Genomic DNA, 17,224 nt, shown 5'->3' with positions numbered 1-17,224 from the left:
AGTGTTTGATGTTTTGGTAGTCGACTAGTGATGCAAGATTCATGTATTGAAGATTCCGTATCACTGACTAAATAGTGCCGATCACAAAATTCTGCCCTCTTCTGTACCATCCTTATAGCTTTTCCCCCCAAAGCACTACATTACTAAATGTCATGGATACCCAGAATCAAGGTGGTAGTTCCAGCTGGCCATGTAACCTCAGGTGAGTCCCCTCACCACTATAGGCTTTAGTTTGTTCATCTGAAAAGGGAACCAGACCCTAGGTGGTCTCATATGTCCACTGAATTTAAGTTGTATGGATTCCAGCCCTTGGGTCCATCCTGTTCTTTAAATTTTTAGCCTGCATCCCCCCTTGGGACTTACCAGCTAAAGAGGTTTCACATAAAACATTTTCCAAAGAGCTGTGTCTGCCCTGGCCAACTTCCTTGAGTTTATCTGGATGGTCTTTTGTGACATATTCCTCGCCCCATTCTTTACCCTCCTTAGGTTGTCTCCACACACCAGACGGCAGATGGCCCTTAGATTGGATGTCGGCCGTGAGACAAGACTTGAGGTTTTCTTCTGTTTCTGGATTTGTTGGGTTCATTCCTGAAAAATAATACTTGGAATCAACATCTGAGTTTTTTGTGGTTTTTTAAAAAATTGTATTTGTTACGAGCTCTTAAATATTATGCTCCTGTTTGGGTACAACTATCCCTTGAGGGTGAGAGATGTTCATTGCAGCTTTATTTACAGTGGCCAAGACATGGACACAACCAGAATGTCCTTCAATAGATGATTAGATAAAGAAGTCATTCTGCTGTAAGAAAAGATTAAATAGTGACATTTGCGACAACATGGATGAATCGAGATTATTACGTTAAGTGAAATAAGTCAGACAGAAAAAGTCGAGAACCATATGATTTCACTGATACATGGTATATAAAACTGAAAGCAACAAAAGAACAAGACAAACAAATGAAGAAACAAAAACTCATGGACACAGATAATAGTTTAGTGGTTACCAGAGGGTAAGGGGGGAGGGGGGTGATACATGAGGGTAAAGGAGGTCAAGTACATGGTGATGGAAGGAGAACTGACTCTGGGTGGTGAGCACACAATGTGATATATAGGTGATGTCTTACAGAATTGTACATCTGAAACCTATGTAACTTTACTAACAATTGTCACCCCAAAGACTTTAATTAAAAAAAAAGAGAGAGAAATAGATCAACTAAGGATTAAAAGTTTTCACCATTCTAAAGGGTCACCTCTCTCTATGTACTCTTGGTACATAGTTTCCACTAAATAAGGAGTTTTAAAAAATAAATTTATAAAATAATATAATTAATTTCTAGTAGCATATATTGACTCCCCATATCTGCTTCCTTCCAGATGAGCACATGAAGTGCCTGGAGTACTACTCAGAAGAAAAAAACAGAAAGAAAAAAGAAGGTGCCAAAGACAATGTCTTCTTTTGGAACTTATTCTCCGTGGCCCTAATGATGGTTAACTGCAGAAAGCCAGAAGTAAGTGAATGAGGGAACATGAAATAATCTACAAAATTCTGGTGAATTGTCTATTTAGTAAATAACTTTCAAATTAAGCTATAAAATATGTGGTCCGTATAACACTTATGTCATGCTACATACACCTGTGAGTTCTCAGCAAATGCCAGTTTATTGTTCATTGAAAGGCACCAGAAAGAACCAAGAATACTGGTTTTGTCGTAAACTTCCATATCCCTTTTCTGTTCTTGGGTTTAACTGAATCACCGATCTACTGTAGCACACATTTTGGAATATTAATAACCAGCATGCTTTATTTTGCTTGAGTTCTTTCATGATTAGTTTGAGACAGAGTAGAAGTAGGGAAGGTGAAAGAAGGGAAAAGGGTGGAATTGATAGAAGAAAAGACAAAGAAGAACCACTTACCAGGGCCCATCATTCCCTTCACATTACTATCTCCTACGTGCATGGATCTGGACTCTTGGGCTGCAGAGAAAGGAAAGCTTTCAATCAGTATTCATTCCACTACCATGGACTGGGCACCTTCTATGAGCTAGGTAGGCACTGGGGACAGACTCACAGACTTCACAGTTTACTGGGGGAGACAGCAGAAGGAAGGAAGGAAGGAAATAAATTACAATAGAGGATGGCACGTGCTATTTTCCCATTTGTTAAAAATATATATTGTAATAGTGGTTGACCTCATAGACTACCATAAGAATTAAATCAGTTAATATTTGTAACTGCTTAAAATGATACCTTGTGCACAGTAAGAGCTAAATTGTTTAACTCTGATAGTGAGGAGGGTAATTATGAGAAGAGCCAGAATGGTGCTGTGAAAATGTAAGTCAGACTCCATCGCTCCTCTGCTTAGCCCTCCGATGGCCTCCCATTTCCGTGTAAAAGCCAAAGACCTTATAATGATCATAAAACCCTGAAACATCTGCCCCCCTGCCCTGTCTGCTCTTTCCTTTCTTGTTTTAAACTGCATCCCCTATTGTCTCCCTTGTTCACTTTGCTTTAGCATCACTGGTCTTCTTGCTATTCCTTGCACATGTCAGTTAGGTTCCCGCCAGGACCTTAGTACTGGGTGTTCCCTTTCTTCCTCTCGTTATCTGTAAGATTTCACCTCCTTCAGCTCTTTATCTGGCACCCGCTTTAAAATTATACCTTTGTTTCCTTTTTTTTTCTTATCACTATCTAACATACTACATATTGTATTTATCTTGTTCATTGTCTGCCTCCTTCAGAACACAAGCCCCATGAGAGCAGGAATTATTGTTGTTTTGTTCATTACTATATCCCACCACCTAAATCCATGCCTGGGGTGAGTGGGCGGGTGGGTGGATGGATGGATGGATGGATGGATGAATGGATGGATAGAAGGAAGGAAGGATGGGTAGAAGGAAGATAAAAGAAGGTAGTGGAATGGCCAACACCTTAACTGCAACCTCATGAGAGACCTTGAGCCAAAGGCACCGAGCTAAGCTGTGTACAGATTCCTGATTCAGAGAAACTGGGACATAATGAATGTCTGCTATTTTAAGCTACTAAATTTGAGGGCACCATTGCATAATTAACAGTGGGTGAGTAAACCCTTTCTGAAAGTTTAGTCCTTTGACCCTAAGTTTTAACATCACCTACCACCAATCATATCCAGAATGCCTTATTATGGTACATTATTCCCTAGTTTCTGCAGCAACTCAGTAGAATAAACTGTTATATAAGTCACTGCTAAGTAATGGGAGGAAGAGGAGGAGTTGCCATTGAACAGCTAATTTAAATCCACCTGGGCACTTTGCAAATATAATTTTTAATCTTTTGTCTTATGAATATGTTCAGTTGCCCCTGAACTGGCATTGCTCTGACCTCTACTTTCCAAGCCCACCCTGTATCCTTCCCTAACAAGACTATCCTTTTATGTCATGCTCTTCATAACACAGAGCAAAGAAAATAGAGCTACCTGCCATGAACCCACTCCCAAAATGGATCAATTAAGTTTTCCCAGGCTGCACCTATCAGCCTCTAAAATAACTACTCAGAGCGGTAAAAACTAAAAAAAAAGCAAGTCCGTACTTTGTTAATACTGATTAAAAACCATTTGATTTAGATTTTTAAGTTGAGTTATTCCAAATACATTTATTGTCTTTGAATATATGAGCCAAATTGTTCATTAAGCCATAAGGGTAGAAAACCACCAGCCCTGCCCTTGAGGACTTTACTATTGGTTGAGAAGCCATTGAGCTCTTTTAGAGACTTTCTACATGCAGCCATAAAAAAGAGGAAAATTCATCTAAACATTGTTAACATCTACACTGATGATCCTGTGTAGAAGGTGGTTTGCTAGATGCTGTTGAGGATACAAGAAGCAGTGATCATGGGCCGGCCGAGTGGCGCGATGGTTAAGAACTCGCTTGGGACACCAGAGGGCCCCGGTTCGGATCTCACATGTGAGGGCCAGTGACACTGCCCTCCACAGCTAAGATGGTGAACAACAACTCAACCTGGAGCTGGGCTGCCGTTAGTCGCCAGACACGGCGTAGGCTGCAGCCCCTGTGGCAGTGGGTTGCCATGGGCTACCGTTTGTGGCCAGCAGCCAGCGTGAGCGGCCAGCAGCGACTGATGTGCCTTGCCTGGGAAGAGCGCAATGATGGTGCCAACTTGGGCCAGTGAAGCAACGTCCTCCACAACTAGACTGAAGAACAAAATGACAGCAACTTGTCTGTTCCCCTTCCCCTAATTCCCCAGCACTGTTCCCATCCCCCCAATTCTCCAATAAAAATCTTTAAAAAAAAACAAGCAGCGATCATTGTTTGTTTTGTTTCTGTTCCTGAGTGAATATAGGCCACTAACCAAAACTTGGATATCCTTTGGAAAGCCAGTTTCTTCAGTACTGCTCAAGTGCAATTTCTAATATCTGTTCCAACATCCCTCAGACCAGGGACGTGGCTGGTGACTGTTTCAGCCCACAGATAACACCAACTGTGATTTTCCAGAATAGGAGGACTACAGTTAGACTGCCAGTAACATCACTACCTGCCAGTGAGGCAGATACGACTTTCTCATATCAGTGAAACCTTTGCTGAAAAAAACACAACACACAATTTTATCTATGCTAAGAACACAGCTCTTTTTAGAATGTCTATACAGAGAGGCAAGCATTGAGAAAGTAATGTGGAAAACAAAACGATTTATTAGAGTGAATAATTTGTTTTAAATACTTTTCTCCTGGTTGTGCAACAAATTATTTCTAATCCATCTGAAATTTTGAATACCCAGATTAGTATTTTCCCAAAAAAGAAAATATTTTAAAATTGGCTGGTCTCTCAGATCTTCTGGATTCTTTTAGATTCCAGGTGAAGAGGGCAAGTTCTGAGCAATACACCATTTTCCTCTAGTAAGAATGGAGGACTTAGGCCTATTCTTACTATTACTTAAACCCTAGGAACCAAGGGAAAAATGCTTCACTAGTTCAGTATGATTTGTGAACTGTACCTTTCTCATAGGCCTGAGAAGGCAAAAGGTTTGTAAAGTCTTCATTTGGAAGAACAGGCTCAGGGATATTGATTGAACGGAAAGGACTTCCTTGTGCTTGAGCAGGCCCAGCCTGTGAGCCATGTTCTTCTTTTTGAGTTTTCCTGGGGAAGAAAAGCAAAAGGTCTTAATACCTGGTGGGTTAGGAAGAGATTCAGTTCAGAATAATTCAAGAAAATTTCTGAATTATTAGGTTGAACCATATAAAATTGTTGTTTTTATGTATTAAATATGGTCAAATATTAGCAACTTAATTCATCACCAAAACTGGAGAAAAAATTTTAAATATCTGTAAGTCACCTTCTAATGGTAATATCTACATTCTTATTTTTCTGTTACTGGCTTCCTGGTCATCAGGTCTTTATAGAATTTGCAGTGGTGACAATTTGCTTGGAATGATGTACATTTGCTTAACAAAGCAACACAAAGGTACCAGGAAGCATCAGGTCTTCAACTGAAAACACTGAGCATCCTTCAGGGTCACACAAATATTATTGCCATATTTCTATTTTAAGTTTGATAATATTAAAAAGCATGTAACAATAAAAATTACATATATTTAGTGGTAAAACTTCGCTTGAGTCAACCTGGTTGATCTACTATATTTAACATAAATTTATTTCCCATGGTAGAAGTAAAATAATAGTGGCATTAGAGAAATTTTAGAAAACTAATAAAAAAAAATCACTGGTGACTCTACTATCTTAACACAACAATCACTATTTTGAAATATATTTTTCTAGTTGTTATATTACATGTTATTACAGTTGAAATCAAATTCTACATGCCATTTCATATAATTTTCATTTTACTTCCTATTGAATTAAGTGTATTTTCCGTTTAATAGTTACCATCCATTTTTAGTATTAACCAGCTTGTATGGCTCTGTCACCTCCATCTCATGCTGAACCATGAATCCCAGTGGCCAGCTAGCTATATACTGATAGTGAGGAAGGTGTTCTCTGGGCCTCTGTACAAGCCACTGCTTCTTGGTTTGCCTTTGCTCAATTTTTTGTAAGAAACTCACTTGGCTTTCACTTTTCGAGATTCTCTTCGCTTCTCCTGTTGAAGCTGTTCAATTTTCTGTTGCATTTCTTCTTGTTTGGAAGTGATGGCCTGGATCATTGACATGGCATTGCTCAGCTCTTCCTAAAAGATAAGAAACGATATGTATTTAATCTGGTGTATGAGGTAAAAGTATATAACATAGTATCTACTACACAGTAAGCTTTTTATACATATTTATTGAATGAATAAATGATGAAAATCTTACTTCCATTTTGGCCTCTAATTTTAACACAAAGATCCAAGAACAAAAAACATAAAATAGATATTTTTCTGTGATTATTAGTAAATGAGCCAGAGGGAAAATTCTTATATTTGGCTGCTATGCAAAAAGGCATGTTTTCTACTTCTTTCTTCAGCAGGGAAATAGAAGATGGGCCTACCTTGAAATAGTTTAATGAATTTTTCATCTCAGTAACTTTCTCTTCCATGGAACATTTGCAGCTCTTAACCTTCTCTTCCAAAGCATATTCTCCATGTTGAATTCTTGACAGTTCTTGCATTGCTTCTGTGAAGCCAGTTTTGAGTTCAGAGGCTAGGGCCTGCAACTAAATAATACACAGAGAGTGAATTCAATTTGCTATAAATAATTATAAATAGTACCATTTACCCCTTGAATTTTTGTTTGTTTGTTTGAGAAAGCAGGCACTTGAAACTTTATAGACTTCAATTCCTTGTAGACTGAAAATGGGGCTATTTAAGGCAACCTTGGCCCCATTCATGTAGAGGAAAGAGGGCCTCTTTTATATAGCACATGCTGAAGCTTGATAGTGAAAACAAAGCAAGTAAGTAGTTTACAGGTGCATCTGCAAGCTACTACTTATTCTAACACCTTTGATTAAAATGAGATTTAGTTGAAAAGCAACATATGCGTGTGCAAGACAGTCTTGATCCAGTAACTCTTTGAATTCCATGAAAGAAGGGATGGGTCATATTATCCCTGGTTGTTAGGAGCAGATGAAGAAATTCTGTTCTTTTTTTCCTTAAAAATGTAAATGATAAAATGACTAATAACTAAGCATATCTTAGAATTTCTTTGAAAAGGAAGTTTTTTAAATTTTATATTCTTGGATGTTATCATGGAAAAGGAGAAAATGACATTTTCGTTGGCTTTAATCCATAAGGAAGGCACAGAAATCTCTGCAATGGTAGGAGCGCAGCAGGTTGTTGATAGTGATATGAACCATCTTCAGCAGTCAAGTCTGCTTGTGTAGGTGTGCACACATTGAACTTCTATTGTCAACTTCCATACCATGAAAAGGTGGTCAATTCTGGAGTCAGACAGGGTACAGATCCTAGCACTCTTCCACAAGTACTGAAGCCTTAGGCAAGTTGGTTAACCTCTTTATAGCAGTTTCCTCATCCATAAAATAACCATAAGAACACCTATTTTACAGGGCTGTTTTGAGAATTAAATGAATACATGTAGGTAAGGTGCCTGTCACAGCCCATGCTAGGTACATAGAAGGTTTTTAAGACATTTTCATTCTTCTCCCCTTTTAAATGGCAAATCAAAAAGGTAAGTGCAAACAGAAATGTGGAGAAAATGGAGCACTTCTAAAGTTGTTTTATTTATTGAACAAATGAAAAAGAAACATTTTCAACAGACAGTAAGTTAATAATAACAATAAGATAATAGCATTACTTTCTTGACATTTATGATATTACACTCTGCCAAGTAGAGGAACTCTTAGCTCCAGATCTCTCTTTAAAACAGATTTTTTAGAAGATTCATTCTAAATTATCCGCCTAGTATTCTGGTTTTAAAGGGATGGAAATTAAAATCCAGTTATCTTAATAAAATTCCTTCAAATGTGTATTTCTAAGCATTTTGGAATCTGGTTGTCCAAATGGTTCCAACTTGCAATGGCATCCCCAACTGTGCAATGACTTAGTGTCCTATACCATGTTTTCAAAATATAAGGTTTTATGGTTCACTGTAACTCACGAAGGTTTCTTTCAAGGGCAGGGAATAGAGAGAAAGAAGAGGAGCCAAAGAGATCTTCTGAGGAAAAATCAGTACCTGTCAAGTGTTTGGGACCAGAAGACTGGGACACAACATCACCAATCTGGTTTCATTTCAATTAACTTTAATTTTAATGAATCATTGTGATGGATTTCAGCATATGTCCTAATTCAGTCATCATGATGGATTAAAATCACCAGATCAACTACTTTTAATCTGGTAATTCTCATTATGTAAATTCATCATCTATGCGCAAAATAAACAGAATTCACAACTATATAATACCACAGCAAAATGTATGCAAGTTTTAAAGCTGAAGGAAGAAAACCTAACATTCATTCAGGCATTCTGAAATTCACTCAGGTTTCCTGCTTTAAAAAAAAGGGAACCAGTATCCGACAGAAATAGGTTTCGTTATCACTGCTCCCTTAGGTGGGTATGTGGAGTTTTCCCCAGGAGACAGAAGGCAACAGACAGGATCCTAGAGGAAAGCACTTTTCCTCACCTATAGAACCTCAGCTCTCAAAAATTAAGAACTATGAAAAACGTTTTCTAACAGCCAGGTTATGTAGGGACTTGGAGAATTTTGGAACCGTTTTGAGCTGTGAGCCCATTTCCTTCAGGTACATTACTTTGAGCCCCTTGGGTACCTGTCACTCAAGTAACACTACTGCTTTCTAAACAGCTTCACAACCACTGCTCAGCCAGAGAGTGAGCTCAATCACACACCTGAGACAGCATGTCACTTTTAGGGTGCGTGGGTCTTAGTATCCTTGGTTGCTACGGACTGGTTTTCCAGTACCGACTGGCCATTTCTTTGTGAATAAAAAATACTCTAAAGACATGGGCGTAATATCTTTTTTCTGCTCTCTCTCTTCAGCTTTCTTATTTGACAGCCCACAGCCCACCCGAAGGATTAGAAATGGGTGTCTACCTTGTTCTCCAGCGAGCTGAACACGTTCCTCATCTCGTTGATTTTTTCATGAAGATTTTCTAGAGAGGTTATGATCCCTCCATCCTGCCGCTGGAGGCGGGCTCCCACTGGAGGCAGGTTCAGGGAAGACTTGTACTTCGAAGCCTAGGGTACCACAGAGGGCATCTTAGGCTTAAAGAATTAGGGGAGAGGAGTCCGAATTCTTCCTATTTTCTGCTCTTAATTTCTGTTTCTCAATTTTCTTACTTTCTTGGCTTCTTAACTCTTCATAAGATGCATTTTAGTCAACGTCTTCCAATTTTTTTTCCTACCAAAGATCCCCCATGCTAAATGTTCATAAAGTATGCACGTTGTTCCAGCTTGTTTTTTACACAGACTTGTCCTTTTTTTCTGTCCCATTATCAAAGTCATAAAGCTACTATGAAGCAAATTCAGGGCACTGGGCCTGTGCAAACTTATGAATTCTGCAAACTTATGAATGCCAATGTTTCAGAAACCTCCACAAGACATGCCAAAACCCTACAATACCCGGCTAAAGGCTCTATAAGAGCAAAAGCCCAGGTGTTTTGAGGTAGTGTGTGATGGCGAGGATGCCAGGGTAATTGCTTGGGCTTCCCCCTTAACCAGGGTTGCTGGAGAAGAAACATGGTCTTCCTGCCAGCGTCATCTCCCAAATGTCAGGCCTTTTTATTAATCCCCAAGGATTCAGTGATTTAAAACACAAAGTCGAGAGGAAGTTATTTGAACAGTCAAGAGTAAATTTCTCAAATCTACTTCTCTACACTCCCTGCAGAAGTTGACCCGTAATGTCATTCTGACAGGGTGCTGTTGAAGCTGATAGGAAGCCTGGTGTGCCAGAAATTGATCTTATTGATCCTGGATGTACCGCAGGCCTAGTAGAATTAACTTCTCTAGTGTTGGAAGGCATTCTTCAATGGTAAAAGGAGACTGAGGCTCAGACAGGACTTATAAATCCTAGAAAACTTTCAATGGCAGTTTTAATGATGAAACCTATTACTGTAGGACTGGTTCCCATAGTTTTTCAATTAGAGGCCCTTTTAGTACATAACTCCTTTTCTTAAATTCATTACAGAGAAAAATAAAAAATAAAAAAAGAGAATCACCCCCAATCTTATGACTTTAATATAACCATTAATGTTTAGGCATATTTCCTTTTGTTTTGCTCTATGCATATAAATGCAGATATTTATATGGTTGAAATCACACTACAGATACATTTTCATTATGCTCTCCCCTTTTTGCCTAACATTCTTATAAGTCTTTTCCTATACCCTTCAAAATGTTTTCTAAGTGCCTATTTTTAATGACTGCATAATATTCTATCCTATGGGTGTTCCAGAGTTTAGCTACCCATTCGCTCTTGTGGAAATTTATGTTGTTTGTAATTTTTCAATATTAGAAATAATGCTGATATATTATGCTTTTTGTTTTAAGCTTTGTATGTATTTCAGATTATTTTCTTAGGATAAATTGTTAAATATGATATTACTGTGAGTCAAAGGGCATTAGGTAATATTTAACCCAAGGAAAATCTACTGTATTGGAGAGAGACAATATATTCAATTAATAAGTATGTATACAAAATATATTGGATCAGAGGGCTTGAAAAGTTGTAATAATATGGTTGTATATTCTTAGAAACTTACTGTATGATGTGTAATGTCCTGAATTAGTGTATTTAGAAAACATGTCTTAGATAAGATATGTGAAACATAAGTAATATAAATGGAGGAAGCTGCAATGTTTACATTCCTAAGCCCGCAAGTCAGCCAAACACACAGTTGTTATTCAAAACATTAGTGTAAGGGTTGAGCTAGGACCAAACCGTGCAGGCATCACATCTGTTGCTATAATTGTGGGACCCTCCCCAACTTCTCATGTTAATGGAATCATAATTTTAAAATCCATATGCAAAATGAAGTAATCAACAGTGAAGCAGCCCAGTCTGACTGAAAAGGAGACAGGGGTGGACTTTGAGAGGGCTATGTACTGTGGGAAAAGGATGAGTGAAAAACACACTTGGGTTCAAACAAAAGAAAATACACTGAGCTAAGGAACAGTCCGTGTATTCATACTGTTTCACCTGATCTGGCAGTAATTCTACCTGGAATGAATTGGGAGATGATAGTGCGTATTTTCCTGTTGGCTTCTGTGACCTAATTACTTTTACCAAGGAGGTCAAGTCCATCCAAAGAACAGGGATCCAAGTGGGGGAGGGTATGAACATTCTAACACTTTTATTACACTTTAATAATTTTCATAAAAGGTTCCACCAATTTACAAACATTCATCAGAACTAAATATTATTAATTATTTTTCAATATTATAAATAATGCTGATCAATTACTTGCTAATTAGGTAGTCAAAAATAATACTCCTTGTTTTAATCATTCTGTTTCTGAGCTGAACCTTTTCTTCTCATACGTAATTTTACTTTGGTAAATTGTTTTGTTCTTTGTATTCTACTAAGTTCCCAGAAGTTTCCTTTTTTATTGATTTCTATTATACATATTTAAATCTTTGCAATATTTTTGTAAGGATTTTTCTAATTTTATTATTTGCCTTTGAGTTTGTTGAAAATATGTTTGCCTTTGGAAAATTTTTAATTGTGATGTGGATGAACTCTTTAATTTTTTCCATTGTCATTTCTTCTGGTGCTTTTTTACTTAGAAAGACATTTCACATCCAGAGACAAAATATTCACTAGTTCTAAATGTTTATGGTTTTATTTTTTATATTGAATCCTTTAATCCACTTTAGAGTTATTCTGATTAGGGTATAAAGTGAAAATCTATTGTTTTTTTCCCCCAAAGAACCAGGCAATTTCCAAACACCATTTGGCACCAGGCTGAATGGCTGTATCAAACCTCTTGGCTCAAAGCAATATACACACCTTGCAGATAGTCATTCATTCAACTAATATTTATTGAATATTTTTATATTCCAGGTACTGTACTTTATGCTGAGAATACAACAGAGCAAAATGCACTAAATCCCTGCCCTTGGAGCGTACATTCTAGAGAAAGAGAAAGACAATTAAAAAACAAACAAGTTAATATTTACTATAATGTCAGGTAGAGATGGGGGTCTATCAAAAAAATAAAATGAGATAGTGGCTGAAATGTCATATTTTGCTTCAAGTTTCATATTTTGCTCTCCCTTTTTAGTGTAGATTGTGTTCTATAGTTAACCTCTCCCTGCTTCCCTCCTTCCTCTTCCTCTTCTTCTTTCTTTACTTCTCCTTCATCTTCTTTTGGTTAAAAGTTGCTTGGAGTAAACAAACTGGGGCTTAGAAAGCATTCTTTTAAAACAAGGATGGGGTTATAATCACAGAATCTCAGAGGTCATATAGACCAACTTCACTTCCACTGCTTCATTTGTTCCACTGTGAACAGATGTACTTGGCTTTGTGATACAGTAAGAGAAGGAGGCCACCCCCACTGCAGCTATATTTAGCCAACATTCAGGGAGTGACCTACATAAAATCTATAACAAACTTTAAATCATACCTGAGTTTAAAGAGACACTCACACTCTTGAAATGCCATACACACCTAGGTCAGACGTTAATACAGGGGAGGTGGGCCGAGAAGGCATTTGGAGGTCTTGGACCAGAGAGACATCAAATCAGCACTGAGAAGACTGTCTTCTGTTTCCGGGCCTTTGTTCAAGCTAGTACCTCTGCCTGAAATACCCTTCCCCATATCCACTTACCAAATGATCAATTTGTCTTTAAATGCCCGGTTCAAGTCCTTCAGTCAATATTAATTCATCCTTCCCCCATATCCCATAGATCAATGCTTCTGTTGTAATCCTTCTGACAGCCTTCTTTGTATGAGCTATTTATTGTATGTGTTTACCAGGACACTGAAAAGTCAGTGAGAATGTCTGTTTCATCTCCCATTAGGCCAAGCAGTAAACTTTACACATAGTAACTGTTCAATAAATAGGCATTAAGTTGAAATGAGTCTTTCCTCCACCCCCTCTCATTGCCTGTCTGGGTTTATAGGAGCAACACGATTAAAAATGTTCACATAATCCTGTGCTGGTGTGCCCTAAGTGAATTCACACCAATAACCTCTTGCATAATATTTCTGGGATCTAGTTATTATTTTCACTTTACCATTACTTGAACTCAACAAATTTAAATAACATTTCCCCAAAACTATCTGCTCTTCTAAATTCCTATATCTCTTTCGGGAGACCACACACTCTTTCTCCTGGTTACCAGAGCTTAAAACCTTAGAGCCAACTTTGAAATCACCTTTTTTTCCAACCCCCACCACGCCCTATCAATTCTGTCTTTCTCCTCATGTATTTCAGATACCACTGTCTTAACTCTGGAGAAGATCATGGATTTCCCTAGCCCAAGCTTCTTTTACATTACAAATTATGTCTGAATCAAGGTCCATGATTTTTAAGGACATAAATTTACTTTAAATTTACAGTGGGAAGATAGAAGCCAAGTAAATACTAGTTAGTGAGCCAAAGCAGCCCAGTGAGACTCTCACTGCAACCATATTACACAATGTTTTCCAGAACTTTTATCTTCTTTGTAAATTAAATTCCCATTGTTTAAGGGAGCTTACTTTTTTTTTTCTATCACCATATTTGAACATTTACAATGCTAATCCCCTTTCAGCTCTCAATTCTTTCTGCTAAAACAGGAAACTGAGAAAAACAGACCTTGCTCTCTCTTTCTCTCTGACAGAAATGTTACTGCCCTGTGTGATGGCCACAGTGACGGTGGCAACAGGCAAGGAGAGCATAGTTGATTGGGAGTGGTGGCGCTGTGTTTTATAAACTGGGTAAGTAGTCCTTTAATAATCAGTTTTCTCAAAAGTGCAATTGGAATGGTGCTGTCTGCCCTGCTTGTCTCAAATACAATGAACTTGTTAAGTGAACAAATACAATGATAGGTGTGGAAACATCTGTGAGCACTAAAAAGTTTATACGTACAAGACAGTCATTACCATGACATATAGGACCATTCAAAACAATCTATTTGTCTTTACCTGGTAAATCTGTGTGGAAGGATTATTCATTGGCATATGTTCATTCTCTCCTGTAGGGAGAAAGAGCTTTGTTTAATCAACAAGACTCATTCTGTTCCTATCCTCTTCAGACACATGCAGGGAATAAGGGGATGTAGAGGATCCTAAATCCATGCCTGTATGACCAGAAACCAATGATTCAACAGGAACAAAACATAACTGGTGTAGGTGATTTTATAGTCACATCTTAATAACCAAACCATACGTACCTGATATAGCTCTTGTACTATAGTAGGAAACCATGTTCTACCACGGTGGGGACGTTTCTCCACCAAACTGAATGGTTAACAGTCACTAATTAGCCAGAAGGGAGTGCCCATGAAGGGTCTCCCTCGTGTTCTTGGGGCTGGCTGAAGTTTACCTGATGGGATGATTCTATAGTGAGTAACGGTGCGCTTCGCCAGGCACCTGTCCAGTTGTCACTCTATGGTTCTCAGGAAGCCTGCTTAAAATATCCTTTACTTCTGGCTCTGATCTTGCTAAACTTCTGAACTCTTCCCTCATGTCACTGCCTAAATCAGCTAAAGGAATCTTGTTGTTCTCCTGGGCAAGAGGATTGATAGAAGGGAATTGTAAATGGAAAGGGTATGGAAAGGATGCAGGCAGAAAGAAAACAGCCTTGTCAACACTAGAGGTTGCGAAACATGAGTCAAACACAAAGGAAGGAGTAGGTTATAAAAAAACATTTACAACCTAGGGAGAAAAAAGGTTGGCCTAGAATGTACCTTTCAGAACCACACTGGTTGGCTGTGAAGACAAGGCATTTCATGTAAAACATGCAGCTCTTGGCTCATCCATTTAGCTACATGTCTATTGTGTCCCATTGTATGAATCAAGCAGTTTATACATGAAAGCCCTGGTTGCAAACATATGGTTGTGTGGATGTGTATATTGTTCTCCTAAGACATGCTGGTACCGGAAATGCTTCCTTAACCAGCCTCAGCATGTTAAGTTCATAAATAGTACATGACCTCAGCCCAGAACTTATATACACAGATGGCTGTCCCTATAAAGCCCAGATGGCTGGAGATTGCCAGAACTTCCCAAGCAAGCTTGAGTAAAGATGACTTAGCCCATTTTATGCTGTCCCAACAGCCTGGTATCATGGCAAGAACCAGAACTTGGGAAAAGAAGCCAGGCTCTCGGATCAAACTTTGACACTTTGTGGTAGTAGCCTGGCTTCTCAATGACTGTCTCCTCATCTGTAAGTTGGAGCTGATAACAGCAACCCACTTCTATGTGGTTGATTCTATATGGTAAAGTTTAAAAGAGAAAGCCCTTATGTCTAGGCTAGCCTGGAAAGTGTTGGATATCTACTCGCTGAATCTGTATTTTGGCCTTATTGAACAGGTTGTTCTGAGGCAGTCCTAAAGTCATTGCTAAGAAAAATAAGATAACTATTCAAACCAAATTATATATACAGTGTTTTCTATTTCTCCAGCACAAAATCTGTGCTCTTTATGGGCATTATATTGTCATAAGGAAATGAGAATAGTCGAGTTAACATATTCTCATGTTTTGAGACAATAGCAAGACAAGACTACAACCTACATTTCTTAAATCCTGAGCCCTAAAACAAGACATAGGAAAAAATCTAACCTTGCTTTGTTTTGGTTTTTTCCATGGTGCCTGTTGCTTCTCTCCTCCAGCTTATTCTTCAACATTGCATCTTCATTGTCCCTGGATCAGGCCATCCCCTCTTCCCTGGACCTGTCAATTGAAATCAAGAGTAAGGGATGGCAAATAGAACTGGAGAATTAACTCGACTTACTTTGTGGTTAACTTTAAAAAATGGAGATAAACACAGCTGTTAGAGGCAACTTCAGGTTTATGTAATTCCAGAAAAGTGAAAATGTTGAGTGACTATTTAGCTTAAAACTTAAAGGTACATATTTTGTGAATAAGTATGAAATTTGCTAGTTAAAATTATACTAGCTTTTAATATGGTACATTCTTTTTTTGGATCAGATCAATTAATTTAGACCCATTGATTTTATTAGCAGATTATAGTTTAGGGAAATTATCTTAAGAAAAACTTGAGCAAGTATGAAGACCAATACATCTGTTTCTGTTTCATTAAATAGTAGTAAGTTTCTTGATGGCCTTGTCCACATTCTCAGTATCTGGTAGACTCCTTTACACCCAGGAGGTGCTTATCCAATGTGGCCTGGTTTTAGTGATTAGTAGACATGAAGCTGCAAGTTCAGAGTGCAATCTAACAAAGAAACAAATGCTGTCAGTGTTGTGAACATTTTAGCCATCGAGAATTTTAACCCATAAGGCGGGAATTCCCCCACCTGATGAGGCTTGAGAAGATGCCTCACACTATAGAGGCTGGAAGGGCCAGGTTCTCCTAGCCTCCCTTGCAGCTAAGGCATGATGGACACATGACCTAGGACATGCCACTTAGATACACCCACTCCAGTTGATAATGGCAGTGACAGAAGGATTCCTAAAGCACGTATACTTGATATACTTTTTACTTTCCAAAGGTTCCTAAGACAGTGGTGGCAGAAAGGGTAGTACCTTGATCTGGTACAGACAGTTTAGGTAACTCAAACTGCTGCTTTTGGTGCTTTCCTCACCAGAACAGATGTACTATACTTGGGGCATTGAACAGATGTACATATACTTGGTTGCTGGCCACATAATCCCAGCCTCCAGTTTCCCAGCAATTCTATGCACTGCCCATATCCTTTCAACAAATTCCCCTGCTGCTGAAATCAGCCAGAACTTTTTTCTGTTGTTTGCAACTAAGAAATCTGATTAAAACAATCAAAATATATTAACACTATCCAAGATAGAGAAAACAAATTAAAACTTTGTTCACTCTAGAATAGCCTTACATAATCTGTAGTGACAAAATGCAGATCTGTAGTTACCCAGAGCAGGAGGTGGGTTTTTTGCTGTTGTTGTTTTTTTAATTGGGGAGTTGGAGGATGGGAACAGCACTGGGGAATTGGGGGAAGGGGAACAGACAAGTTGCTGTCCTGTTGGTTCTTCAGTCTAGTTGTGGAGGACATTGCTTCACTGACCCAAGTTGGCACCATCATTGCGCTCTTCCCGGGTGAGGCAGATCAGTTGCCGGCTTCTGGACGGCCACTCACGCTGGCTGCTGGCTACACACGGTAGCCCATGGCAACCCACTGCCACAGGGGCTGCAG

General features: G+C 38.5%; 1 protein-coding gene and 1 long non-coding RNA gene across 12 annotated transcripts in view; one reads left to right on the top strand and one right to left on the bottom strand.

The window, feature by feature from the left end:
- ARHGEF33 (Rho guanine nucleotide exchange factor 33) overlaps window positions 1–17,224 on the bottom strand; it is a 110,136-nt gene that overhangs the window by 68,793 nt on the left and 24,119 nt on the right. For 9 of the 11 annotated variants that reach the window (XM_019647804.1, XM_019647801.1, XM_019647802.1 and 6 more), the window contains exons 3-10: window positions 15,660–15,770; window positions 14,022–14,071; window positions 8,987–9,130; window positions 6,470–6,634; window positions 6,049–6,170; window positions 4,983–5,125; window positions 1,914–1,973; window positions 364–588 (exon numbers count right to left, since the gene is read on the bottom strand). In XM_019647804.1, the coding sequence (XP_019503349.1) occupies window positions 364–588; window positions 1,914–1,973; window positions 4,983–5,125; window positions 6,049–6,170; window positions 6,470–6,634; window positions 8,987–9,130; window positions 14,022–14,071; window positions 15,660–15,684 (934 nt within the window). In that variant the 5' untranslated portion in view covers window positions 15,685–15,770. The remainder of the gene's footprint in view (window positions 1–363; window positions 589–1,913; window positions 1,974–4,982; window positions 5,126–6,048; window positions 6,171–6,469; window positions 6,635–8,986; window positions 9,131–14,021; window positions 14,072–15,659; window positions 15,771–17,224) is intronic. The other 2 variants (XM_019647811.1, XM_019647812.1) reach the window with 1 other exon arrangement.
- Window positions 1,385–17,224, top strand: part of LOC109385474 (uncharacterized) — a 31,819-nt gene continuing 15,979 nt past the window's right edge. The window contains exons 1-2 of the long non-coding RNA XR_002124633.1: window positions 1,385–1,508; window positions 13,718–13,814. This is a non-coding gene — a long non-coding RNA (uncharacterized LOC109385474). The remainder of the gene's footprint in view (window positions 1,509–13,717; window positions 13,815–17,224) is intronic.

The sequence above is a fragment of the Hipposideros armiger genome, unplaced genomic scaffold, assembly GCF_001890085.2.
Source record: "Hipposideros armiger isolate ML-2016 unplaced genomic scaffold, ASM189008v1 scaffold_116, whole genome shotgun sequence".
NCBI classification, from domain to species: Eukaryota; Metazoa; Chordata; class Mammalia; order Chiroptera; family Hipposideridae; genus Hipposideros; species Hipposideros armiger.
This window is presented reverse-complemented; position numbering and strand designations above follow the sequence as displayed.